At 33.7% G+C, this 11,475-nt stretch overlaps 2 protein-coding genes and 1 long non-coding RNA gene across 4 annotated transcripts; all 3 read right to left on the bottom strand.

Annotated features, from left to right (window-relative positions):
• Positions 1-662: 662 nt before the first annotated feature.
• Positions 663-2,360, bottom strand: LOC120092711 (Heavy metal transport/detoxification superfamily protein). The gene is made up of 2 exons (XM_039050865.2): positions 1,837-2,360; positions 663-1,139 (listed from the first exon to the last, which is right to left on the bottom strand). The coding sequence occupies exons 1-2, from the start codon at positions 1,985-1,987 to the stop codon at positions 844-846; spliced, it is 447 nt and encodes a 148-aa protein (XP_038906793.1). The 5' UTR covers positions 1,988-2,360; the 3' UTR covers positions 663-843.
• A 2,031-nt stretch (positions 2,361-4,391) lies between these two features.
• On the bottom strand, positions 4,392-6,256 carry LOC150032003 (uncharacterized). The gene is made up of 2 exons (XR_016525270.1): positions 6,122-6,256; positions 4,392-4,660 (listed from the first exon to the last, which is right to left on the bottom strand). It is a non-coding gene; the product is annotated as an uncharacterized LOC150032003 (long non-coding RNA).
• A 350-nt stretch (positions 6,257-6,606) lies between these two features.
• Positions 6,607-10,666, bottom strand: LOC120067867 (aspartic proteinase-like protein 1). 2 transcript variants are annotated; one of them, XM_039019476.2, is made up of 10 exons: positions 10,274-10,666; positions 9,900-10,038; positions 8,988-9,229; positions 8,638-8,865; positions 8,390-8,528; positions 8,241-8,317; positions 8,056-8,152; positions 7,625-7,685; positions 7,351-7,422; positions 6,607-6,975 (listed from the first exon to the last, which is right to left on the bottom strand). In XM_039019476.2, exons 1-10 carry the CDS (start codon positions 10,573-10,575, stop codon positions 6,770-6,772), a joined length of 1,563 nt encoding a protein of 520 aa, XP_038875404.2. In that variant the 5' UTR covers positions 10,576-10,666; the 3' UTR covers positions 6,607-6,769. The 2 variants fall into 2 exon arrangements, with proteins under 2 accessions (XP_038875404.2, XP_038875403.2); XM_039019475.2 differs by having other exon boundaries at positions 8,241-8,285; positions 8,638-9,229; positions 10,274-10,639.
• Between the last annotated feature and the right edge of the window lie 809 nt (positions 10,667-11,475).

Genomic DNA, 11,475 nt, shown 5'->3' with positions numbered 1-11,475 from the left:
TCTTATTTTTTTACTTTTGAAAATCCCCATTTATAATTGTATAATATTATTATTATTATTATTTAATAATTAATATTAGGAAATCTAGGAATGTTGAGCATAGCTCATTTTATAACTTCATGCTGTCTTGCCCTTACAAATTGATAAAGGATTTTTATAGTTATAATTTGTTAGTGAAGATTGTCTAGTGTCTTAAATTACTTATTAAATTCTGAACTTGATTTACTACAATTAAATTCAAATACTTATGAAAAGAATTACCAAAAAAAGAATTTTTTTGTACTATTTACTTGGCATCCATATACAAAATTACATGTTTTTTTTTTCAAAATACTATACAAACAATTTATGATATATATCTCCACTTTTTTTTCTCTCAAAAGAACCCAACCCACACAAAAACCCATGATCAATAGTAACATGATTTCCTTTCCTATCATCAATCATCAACTATAAGGATAAGCTTTTGAAATATTACTTTGGTTCTTAATCTTGATTTTAGTTCATTTTAATTCACGTACTTCTAACTTTTATTTATTTTTATTTTTATCTTTTCAAAATGTTTATTTTGGCCCTTGCACGCATGTAGTCCCTCCATTTTTATTTCCATTTTTAAGAGACCAAAATAGTTACTTTTCAAAAGTACAAAAACCAAAATAAAAAAAAATTGAAAGTACATAGAGTAGATCAAAATGAAGTACAAAAACTTTAATGAATCAAAGCTAAAAGTACGGGACTAATACCAAAAACATATTATAGCTTATGGCAGAGTGTAAAAGTGTAGAGAATATTGGGATTATTAGTTATTGAATTGAAGGGCTAATTAAGTAATTAAGTAGGTAGTTACATGATAGAACAAGCGTAGGGATTGTCATCACTGAACATTCGAACATAGTTTTCATTGACAAGAGTCTCTGTAATGGTGGCTGTGTTGGGAACACTTCTAACCATGTTTGGAGGAGCTTTCTTGTCGTACGAGGCTGATATATATGGATATGGCTCCAATGAAACTGGAACATAAGGCCACATCTCCACCTTCTTCTTCGTTGCTTGTGCTGCCTTCAGCACCTTCTTTGGCTCTATGTATCCTGTCACTGTCACCTTCATTTGCTTCACATCCACATCCACTTTCTTCGCCCCTGCAAAATCATTCCCGTTTTATGACCACCATTGATTGGGCTAGTGATCGTTTTGTTCGACTAGTAAGAGAGAAAAGGGACAAATTGAGCGTATACTACATGCTCTATTTTAAGTAAATTCTACAAGGTGTGCAAGCTAATCGAAGACTTGTGTACATCGGGAGGAAAAATATTTTGGTGTTGATTGGACTACACTTATCTTTATGCAGCCCACCAATTGTCCAATTAAAAATTGTCACGTGACAAAATATTTTGAATTTTTTTAAAAAAAATTAGATCTTCCTAACGAAAGTGGTTGTAATGATCAGGCCCGAACGGCTATTTACGAAAAACACAGGTCTTCACAAAGTTGTAAAGACCATGTATGGTGCTGATGCCTGTCCAATGCCAAAAGGTCTATTAGTAGGAAATTTCAAACCAGACTATTTGTACTTCAACAAAAGAATTATGCACTTCTTCAATAGAAGATGTTTTTTCTCTCGTTGCCAATTCAGCAATTTTTTGCTAGGTAATAAAAGAAGAGATGACACCTAATCATTGCTCTATCACAAGTTTTATATGGATTATGACGCACAAAAATAAACACAACTAACCTTCAATAAGCGAGCAGAGAATAAAACTGAAGAGATTTGAAAATAGAAGAGTAGTAGTAACTTTGTTGTTAAAATCACTACTAAACTCAAAACTTTTGGCGTACCTTTTACACGAGACATGATTTGCTTCATCTTGCGACCGCAACCCTCGCAGTCCATACGAACCTTTAAGGACACTGTTTGCATCTGTTTCTTCTTCTTCCTGTGTTTGTTAATCAAATTGGAGAAGTATTCCCAAGTGCCTTCAACTCCCATTTTGATTAACTTCCTCTTACAAGTTGCTAGTAAGTACTTTCACAAGATGTGCTCTACCTAGTAAGTGTTTTTAGCTATAAGATTATATATATGGGCTATAGGAAGATTGGTGGAAAAATGGAAAAACCAATGGCTTTCTTGAACAGACAGGTAATTCTCTAGAACTGAACCCCTTCTTATAAACAGTTAGGCAAGGACTCAGTTGAAAAGATAATGAGAGTTTGACTCCAAACTTGTACTTTTCTTTCTTTCTTTCTATGGAAATTGGTTTTTTCAGAAAATGGTTCAATGCTTCATGTATAAGAAAAGGTGAAAGTAAGAACAAAGTTAAAACTAAAAAGCTTGAGAGCCAATGCCTTCTTTGATAGTGACAATTTCAAAGCCTTATAGAATATTTTGATCATTCATTCATATATATCCATATATCTTTGCAAGAATATGGATATCATATATGGTTCTTGGAGTGACATGGATCAAAAAATGTCAAGTTCCAATGATTAACATCCACGTGGATAATATATAATCCAACGGTAGATGCAGAGCCACGTGAAAATCAAAAAATTCAAAAGGAGCTAGTGTAAGTAGTTGCCTAGTTATGAAAGTTGAATGAAATGTTGGTTATATTTGTCCTATATAATCTCTATCATGTTATTAAATACTGAATGCTGCGTACATCAAGCTAAATAAAATAGGTTAAATTACAAATTTAGTATATAAGGCCCCGTTTTGTAACTATTTTATTCTTTGTTGTTGTTTTTGAAAACTGAGCCTATGTAGACTACTCCCACCCCCAAATTTCTTCATTTGTTATCTACTTTTCACCAATAGTTTAAAAAACAAACCAAATTTTGAGAACTAAAAATAATAAGTTTCAAAAGGTTGTTTTTGTTTTTGGAATTTGGCTAAGAATTCAACCATTATATTTAAGAAATATGCAAATCATGGTAAGAAATGTGGATGATATAGGTACAATTTTCGAAAACAAAAACAAAAAACAAAATGGTTACCAACCGAGGTGTAAACTCTCAGATTTATGTCTAGTTTGGTTCCTTAATGTTAATTGAAAACGTGTGGAATAAATTCTTGAATTTTGGATTTAAACAGTTGTAAATAAGATTCAAAATTTGAGTTTTATTACACATAAAAATTCATTTTAAAAGGCAAGGAACCTAATGATACAAAATGAAAGTTTAAAGTGACTAAATTTATAACTAAACCAATGAAATAACAAATTAGACAATGATATGACTAAATTAACGTAAAACCACTCAATATTAGAATGTCTTTGAGATAAGTAGTTTTAAATGAAGCACTTCACAAATGCTTTGAGTACTTCTAAATCCAATATTAAAAAAAAAAAAGGTACTTTTAATTATTTGAAAACACATTTCATCCTTTCAAATGTCAAACTAAATCCACAGCTACCATGAAGAAGAGTGTATGCTCTCTTTGGTTTTATGTTCACAAACAGTTATCCACTTGTAGGATGCATAGAAGATAGAGCAGTGATTGGGCGGTGGGAATTTAGAAAAGGCTAAAAAATAAAATTAAAAAATTAAAATTTTAAAAATAAAGTATAAAAGGAATATACAAAGGCATACCCGAATAAATGACTAGTTGTAGCTACTTTTGCAAGGTGGCAGCAATTTGGAATATGGTTTCAAAGCTTTCATTATCATTCCTCCTCTGATTTTGGTTTTAGATTTCTCTGTTGGTGGTGATTTTAATTAATGTCAAGACAAGGTTTTTGCCTTTTCTTGTCTTTACAGAATAGAATTTGGAAGGTTTAGAATTAAACTATGTGGTAGGGATTTAATTATGGTATAGCATATGCATGGCCAACATCATAGTCCCACATAGATTGTTTCATTACTACAAATTATTGAGCATCCAGAGGCTTCTTCTATAACCCTGATATATGTTGGTAGTCTTAATGAGCCTCAACCTCATATTGGTATTTTGAGAAGAATCCAGTATCTTAAAGACTTTAACCAAATAAAATAGGCACACAAACACAGAAATAGTTGTATTTTTATCATATTAGTCCAAAGAGAGATTCTAAACACGTCACATGGAAACCCTAAAATCTAGGGGGTGAAAAGTTGAAACATATAATTTATGAATACCAAATAGTTTAACAATTGCAGAGGTAGATAATAGAACTATAACTTTTTTAAAAGTACTAAAATTTATATTTATCCTTGAAGGGAGAGCAAATAGACTTTAATTTGAATAATATGTCTGTGTCAGATACTTATTAGTGGATAGTAATAGTTATACAATTTGAATACAATAATTTCGCTATCAAATACGTGTCAGATACTCGTTAAATATAATTAATGCATACTTTAATATAGGAAAAAATTGATAAACATTCTTAAAAATATTTTATAAACACGAGGGATCAAAATATCTGTTTTGAAATTTATGAACGAAATAGACATGAAACTCAAATCTCATGAATCAAAAGTGTACTTTGTCCTTACAAAAAGAGTCGAAATTAGTGAGAGAAAAAATTGACTAATAGTTAAATTAGGTGCCTCCATCCATGGGTGAGATGGCTTAATATGATTAGACATAACCCAAAAAAAATGACAACTGTGTGAAGCAAAAATGCATCTCGTAGACACTGCCAAAAGTTCCCAAACACAAATCCAAGCCCCATGAAATGACCTATTCAACAGAACAGTGCAACTTTTTAGCACTTTGCATAGTTGAGTGCCACAAAATTATTTGAAATTTTGAACAGTAATTGTTCAAGTGACCCTCAGCCTCATCTCACCTTCATCCATCACTATCACATAATAAGAGTTGGAATTTTTTATTGAGGAAAAAAAAAAAGGAAAGAGAGTGACAGAAATCAATATATTTCTCTTTCAAGTTGAATTCATCTAAATTCAGTGTGCCTTTGTCACAATTTGTTGGATTCTCTCTATGGGTAAAAGGTAAACTTTTTTATTCTAAAGGATGCTCTACTTTATCAAAATTCGAGTGAGAACTTTTCATACTATTTTCTTATCTTTCATATTTATCACCATTATTCTATCTTGTGATCAAAATAAAAAAAGAGAGAATCTATATAGATACAAATGACATGTGTATAGAACAAAACCACGAGATGATGACTAAAATACCAAAGAAAATCCAAACTAAAACTATAAACTAAATAAATAATCATTTGAGAAAGTTTGTAACTAAATAAGTAATTAATGACGGTAGAAGATCTTAGAATTAGAAAGGATATGGAAAAATATTAATTAATTAATTTGACGAAAAGAACTTCACCAACCTAATAATAACAAGCAGTCAAGGTTGCACCCATCTCCATGTATCCCTTTCAATCACAAAGGAAAAATATCTTTTTTAAAAAAATATCTTCTATAAAGAAAGAAAATGTTTGCTGCTACGTTTTAAATTGTGATTGGGCACTTGGGTGGACTGCACAAAGATGAGGGTAGCCTCATATGTACCTAAGTATTTTCTATAACAATATTAACAAGAAATCAAATCCTTTATCCTTCAAGAATAGTGCGCATTGACACAACTGAAAATTCTGAGCAAGTCTGGCAAAACGAGAGAATAAGACAAGTTGTTTAATCAGGAGATGACTCAAAATTCATCAAATAATGCAAAGCTTATAGGGAGGTCAGGGAATAATGGAGGGGGAAATAGCTAATTCTGAAATATTCAAGCCCCCTTCCAATTTGGAGAGCAAGAGAGCTTGTTATTTTTCATATCAACTCATGCCCCAAAACTGGCAAGGGGATCATAAAACTAAGCTTCATTTGGCAAGCAGTGTACTTTATTAAGAAAATCAGTGAAACTGGGGGGTGCTCGGTGGTTTTTCACATCCAGAGAGAATTGTTTAAGGCAAAAGCGGTCCGTATGTGAGCTTAAACAAGTGATTTGGTGCAAGAAAGATTATTTGAATTAGATAAAAACAAACTTTCAACAATGGTTGAAAGTGTGAAAATTTGATTGTTTAAGTGAGATAACTTGGAATGATGAAACTAAAACTTCATGTCCAGCAAAATGAAAAATATAAAGAATTTAAAGGACAATATTTTCTTTGTGCAAGGTATTATATAATCATCTTTTTTTACAAACTCGTGTAAATATTCGCGGAGGTCTAACCTTGGGGCCACTCTGCATGAGCCATTCGGCCAGGGCACTAGGCTCCTACAAGGATAATCAATCATGTTATCCCAAAATGATTCCCATCTCCCCTTTGATGTAACCTGTCAGATGTTTTCATCACTTTCAACCCCTACAAAGAAAGGTCAGCTACAATTATCACAAATACAAAACACAAATTTCTCTAGAAATTTCAGCAGTTTATATAACAAAATAAAGAATGGTAAGTACCTGTCTGACTATACTGTAGCTTAGCAATTAGTAGGTGAGGTACTGGACACGGTCAGTCGTCACCCAAGTTTACTTTCCTTGCTTGTGTTGAAATTCTTGATGGACCGTAAAACCTAAATCTTCCAATATAGTTCTACAGAACTTTAGTAATCTGCTAGTATGATGTTTGGACATGCCACTTCAAAAGACAATGAAGGGTCAGTGTAGTAGTTCAGAAATAGTTGCACGTTGAGGCAGTGGCAAAGATGCATGAATTGCAAAAGACGTCTATATAATATATGTGGGTAAGTAGACCCCAAGAAAAAATGTAACTTATTTTTCCCTCTATGATACAGCAACTTACAGGAAGGGATAAGATGTTAAGTAATTGAAATGCCCATCAGAAAAGGCAACATTTACATTATGGACTCAACAAATTCAACAAGCGACCAGAAAAACTGCAAGCAACAGTAGCAGGAAGGGAGAAAAACAGGATGCAGTTAGGGAAGATTTGGGAGACGTTCTTGCAGCAGTGGGTGCAATTGCTTGCCTATTTGGAGGTGGTAATGCAATTGGCGATCCATGATTTCCGTCATCTGAAGGTGGTTTGGCATGGTCTGTCTTACTACTGTTGATATCTAGGCCTGCAGTTTTACACACTTATAAATCTCGAATGAAGATAGGGGAATTTAATCGTGCTCAATATAAGTTCGTTTTCCATGCTCATCGAAAAAAGAAAGCCAGAAGTATACAAAGGCTTCACAAAAACTTAAATATGGACCCACGAAGAATTGAAAATGAAAATCTTAATATGTAAGTTAAAGCTGCTTCACAGTGTCAAGGTCATTGGCGAGAAAATCCTTGATATAAGAAGCTGGTGAGAGAATTCAAAAGGCAAGATGCATTATTGCCCAATATCCAAAATCTTTCTCCTAAATAATCTAAGTGATAGACGAGCAGCTATAGCACACTGTTAAGGAAAAAAATTAAACTATTAATAGCAACGAAAACATGCTTACATTTGGACTTGGACCAACCCAATTTAAGATTTTCTCTGTCAAAAACCATCCGGTAACCCACCATCAAGTTTTCTGCAGCACAAAAGGAAGAAGATGTCACAAGATTTATCACAAGTGCTTTTACACTTCCAAGCTCCAAGCATGTAATTGTGTGATAGGAGAAGAAAGAGAACTATACTAGTTGAGAAAGATAAATGAAACTGTTTCTTCTTCATTAAAAGAAAATTGTTGAAATTTTGGCATCTGCAACTACAGAGTCAAAAGCCATACTTACGTCCGATTACACCATAATCTTCATCTGTCTCCTCTAAAGTTAAACAAAACACTTTAGATCCCTGCACCATAAATTTCATAAAATTGATACTTCAACCAAAACAGATAAATCATGGCCACTGAGGCAAAAGGATATAGAAGTCCTTTAAAGTAAAGTTGTTAACGGCATTCAAGACAAAGGGACATTTTGAATGCAACAGCCCCCATCCATAACAAAAGAGAAGCCAGATAAGGCAGTAAACATTTCGGTGCTTTCCTAAACATAACTTTTTGTCCTCAAACTTTTCTTCAGAAACCTTTTTAGTTTTCCCAATCCCAAAATAAACAAATTGAGGGAAATACACCTTATTCAATATTTTTTAGGGCCCTTCCACTGAGAATAATCATTTGTGTAAAATTACTCAAGAAACAAGAGTAAAATGGTTAACTTACTTCATTTGCAGGGAGGATATACACAGGATCGTGTATAAAGCTTTGATTCAATGGAAACACGAGTTTCATGCTAGGAATATTAAAGGACACCAGCGAACTGTTTCAACAATAACAGAACTGCCTGTCAACCCTCAAGTAATGAGGAAAACATCATCCCGTACTTATTTTCTTGTTCAGCCACCTACCTAGCATTATAGCAGTAATTCCAGGGAAGTTCCTGGAGAACTATCCTGGTAGCATTAAATTTCACTTGTTTGTCAAACTGCATCAAGTAATGTGAGACTTTAAGCCATATTCAATTGAAATAGAATAGATATTTATATTGCAATATCACCTCAAAGACAATCTTTTTATAGACTTCTGAAGGAAGATATGTAAAAGATGAGCCACTGTCAACCAACGCCTGGAATCCACTTTTCTGCAGACAGGAACTCCCAACACAAAAAGACTCCACCCCAACAAAATAGGCATCACTGAGGCAAGGAACGGATGGCTCATTGATGATGGTAATAATAGATAATTTCAAGAGAATAATAGAGGTAAAATTGGCTTAACGAATAATTTAGTTGATAGTTCACTTACAATTCACCAAATAGGGGCAAAAATTTTGTTGTTTGCTGGGTGGCAGGACCATTGTCCCCAAAGAGGATTCTCCCAGAACCATTATTATCAAAACAAAGTGAAAATGTGTTTCTAACCAATCCTTCTTGTGCCAATAAGGTTGGCACTGAAATGTTTCCAGGACCCAACCCCATAACACCATCAGGAGCAGCCCCATCCAAATAGCTACCACTCTGTTTCCTACCACAGCTGTGTCAAGAGAGGGAGAGAGGGAAATCACAGGCAAAGATTCAGGTATCATTCCACATCTCAAGTTCAACATCATTAAAGATGAAGAAAACATCCAAATATGTGATGCGGTAAGAGCCCACCCTAATAGAACTGAGGCTTGCAGAAGGCTTTGTGTCCCATGTTTGCTAAAAGATGCCAAATGCAATTTATCTTCGATCATAAATCCAGAAGTTGATGTATTATCTGAGTAATAATCCCGTTTATAAGTGCAGGGCTCGTCGGGACTTTTGCAAGTTGTGCTCCAGGCACATAATCGATGACCGCAGGAAAGGTGCTTGCTGGTGCTGGATAAAGCTGGATTGTACTCACTCAGATCCCTATCCTGCATCATAGACAGCCCCAAACAGTATAGAACACCTGCCAATCAATTGGTGAAATTAACTGAAAAACTTGTTTCAGTTCTTAGTGAACTACTGACAAGTATATAAATAACATATTAACATAAACGTAACAGGAAATAATGATTTAGTTGGGAAAAAAAAAAAAAAACCATACATATTTGCCGTGTTCGTTGAAAGTCTAGACTGAGGTAAGTGCTTACTTTTGCTGTACATTAGTTTTCCTGTTCGTTTTTTTTTTCCAATCAATAATATGTCTGCGTGGAACGATTTTGAATACAGCTCTTCCCTTTAGAAGTTACATGTGGCAAGTCAATAGGTAATTTGACTAGTACAAAGACTAATCTTCCAAGTGTAAGAGATCAATGATAATTGACAACTACTTAGTTTCAACTTTGAAAGATATGGAACGTATTAATGTTTCAATACATCCGCATCAGTAAACCTCAATCATTTATGATTTGATCATTAAGATTCTTGCACGGTAATACAATCAAGATATAATCATCACCTATATGGAAGTTAACTGAGATTGAATAAATACATACTCGGAGGAAAGTAGGTATCCAGTTTATGAACTAGTTAAGCAGCTTGGAATATGTTAAAGAAACATTAAAGAAATAAAGAAATCAGTGTTGGTGATTGCAACCATACCAGAACACTATAATAACTTGCAGACAAGGGAGCACAGTGAATGCAATCACACGGAACCCAGAGCAGGTCACTTCCAACATCCAATGCAACGAGAAACGGAACACTCGGTGTTCCTATATCAATCCATGTGTAATGTAACCTGAACAACTAGACCCACTGAATTCTTTAATAGCCCTAACGAACAAGTTAAAATCATAGTTCATAGTAAAGTCGATGTGCTGGCCTAGTGAAACTTCTCCCTCCATTATGCTTGAAATTTTTAATGTTGAAGAAAAATGCATAAATTTAAACAATTTAGTTGTTGTGGAAGTAAAGAAAACTACAAAAATGGTAGTAATTTAGGCGTTAGAGCGATCGAGTTCAAGCATACTAACCAGTTAAACTCGTTTCCGAAGAACATAACCTGGCTTCCTTCAGAAGGAAAAAGCACGTCGTACTTGGATCCGGTCTTCAGCCGCCGCCTCTTCAAGTCATAGTCCATTAGCATTTCAAAATACTTGGAGCTATTCCTCGGCGGCCAGAATTTTCCAGACACATTACCAGTCTTCCTGGACTCCCAAAGTGATTTGGCCTCGTCGGAGAATCGATGTACTAGCTTCGAGGTGAGCGTAAGCGCAAGAGAGCTGTCCACGAAGAGACGAGCCATTAAGAGCCAAACAAGGATGCAATTCGCCATGGAAACCAGAGATGAAGACCAGATTTCTCAACAATGGACTCAAAAACCAAAAATTTTCATATGAATTAATTATCTTTTTCTAAAAACTTTTTTATTATAGACCTTTTGTCCCTATAAAATACCAAGTTTACCCCTAATCTTAAAACTCTTCGGACCACGCTTTCGTCTTCTTCCTTCACGATTGTTTAAGCAATATGTATCCAATACAACACTAACATTTCACCAAGGCATTTATTCTCAACTAATATTCTACCAATACCATTGAATAACATTGATATTAAGAATGAAAGGTTATCAGTTATTCAATTTTTGTCGAACTCCCTACAAAGTTTTGAAAGGTTACTATTAGTTATTTACTTTCTGTCGAACTCCCTACGAAGTTTTTCCATTGTTCTCTCCAAGTTTCAATCCAACATCTTCATTGTCGATCGCTTTCATCTTTGTTCATTTTATTGTCTTTGGGTATAGAGCAAGATTCGTTCGTTAGATCTAGAAACGAAGAGAATGTAAGTGATATTCTACAGTATTTTTTGTCCCATATCATTTTCATAATAAGTGTTGTTTAGTATTAAATGAATGATCGTATAGTAATATATTCACGATTGTTCATTACAATATAAACGTTCATTTAGTATTATATAACAATCGTTAGTATTATATAAATGATCGTTTAGTATTATAAACGATCCTAGTAATATATACATGATCATTTAGTATTATAAACAATCCTAGTAATATATACATGATCATTTAGTATTATATAAACGATTATTTAGTAATATATACATGATTTTTTAGTAATATATACATGATCACGTACACAATACTAAGGGAACACTTATAAATAATTAGGCGATGGCTTATCAATTACTGGACGATTTCTTAAAATTTTATGGGATA

Source organism: Benincasa hispida, chromosome 12, assembly GCF_027475165.1.
Source record: "Benincasa hispida cultivar pf3 chromosome 12, pf3_genome.v1.1, whole genome shotgun sequence".
Classification (NCBI taxonomy): Eukaryota; Viridiplantae; Streptophyta; class Magnoliopsida; order Cucurbitales; family Cucurbitaceae; genus Benincasa; species Benincasa hispida.
Note: the sequence above shows the minus strand (reverse complement) of the source record. Positions and strands in the feature narration are given on the sequence as shown.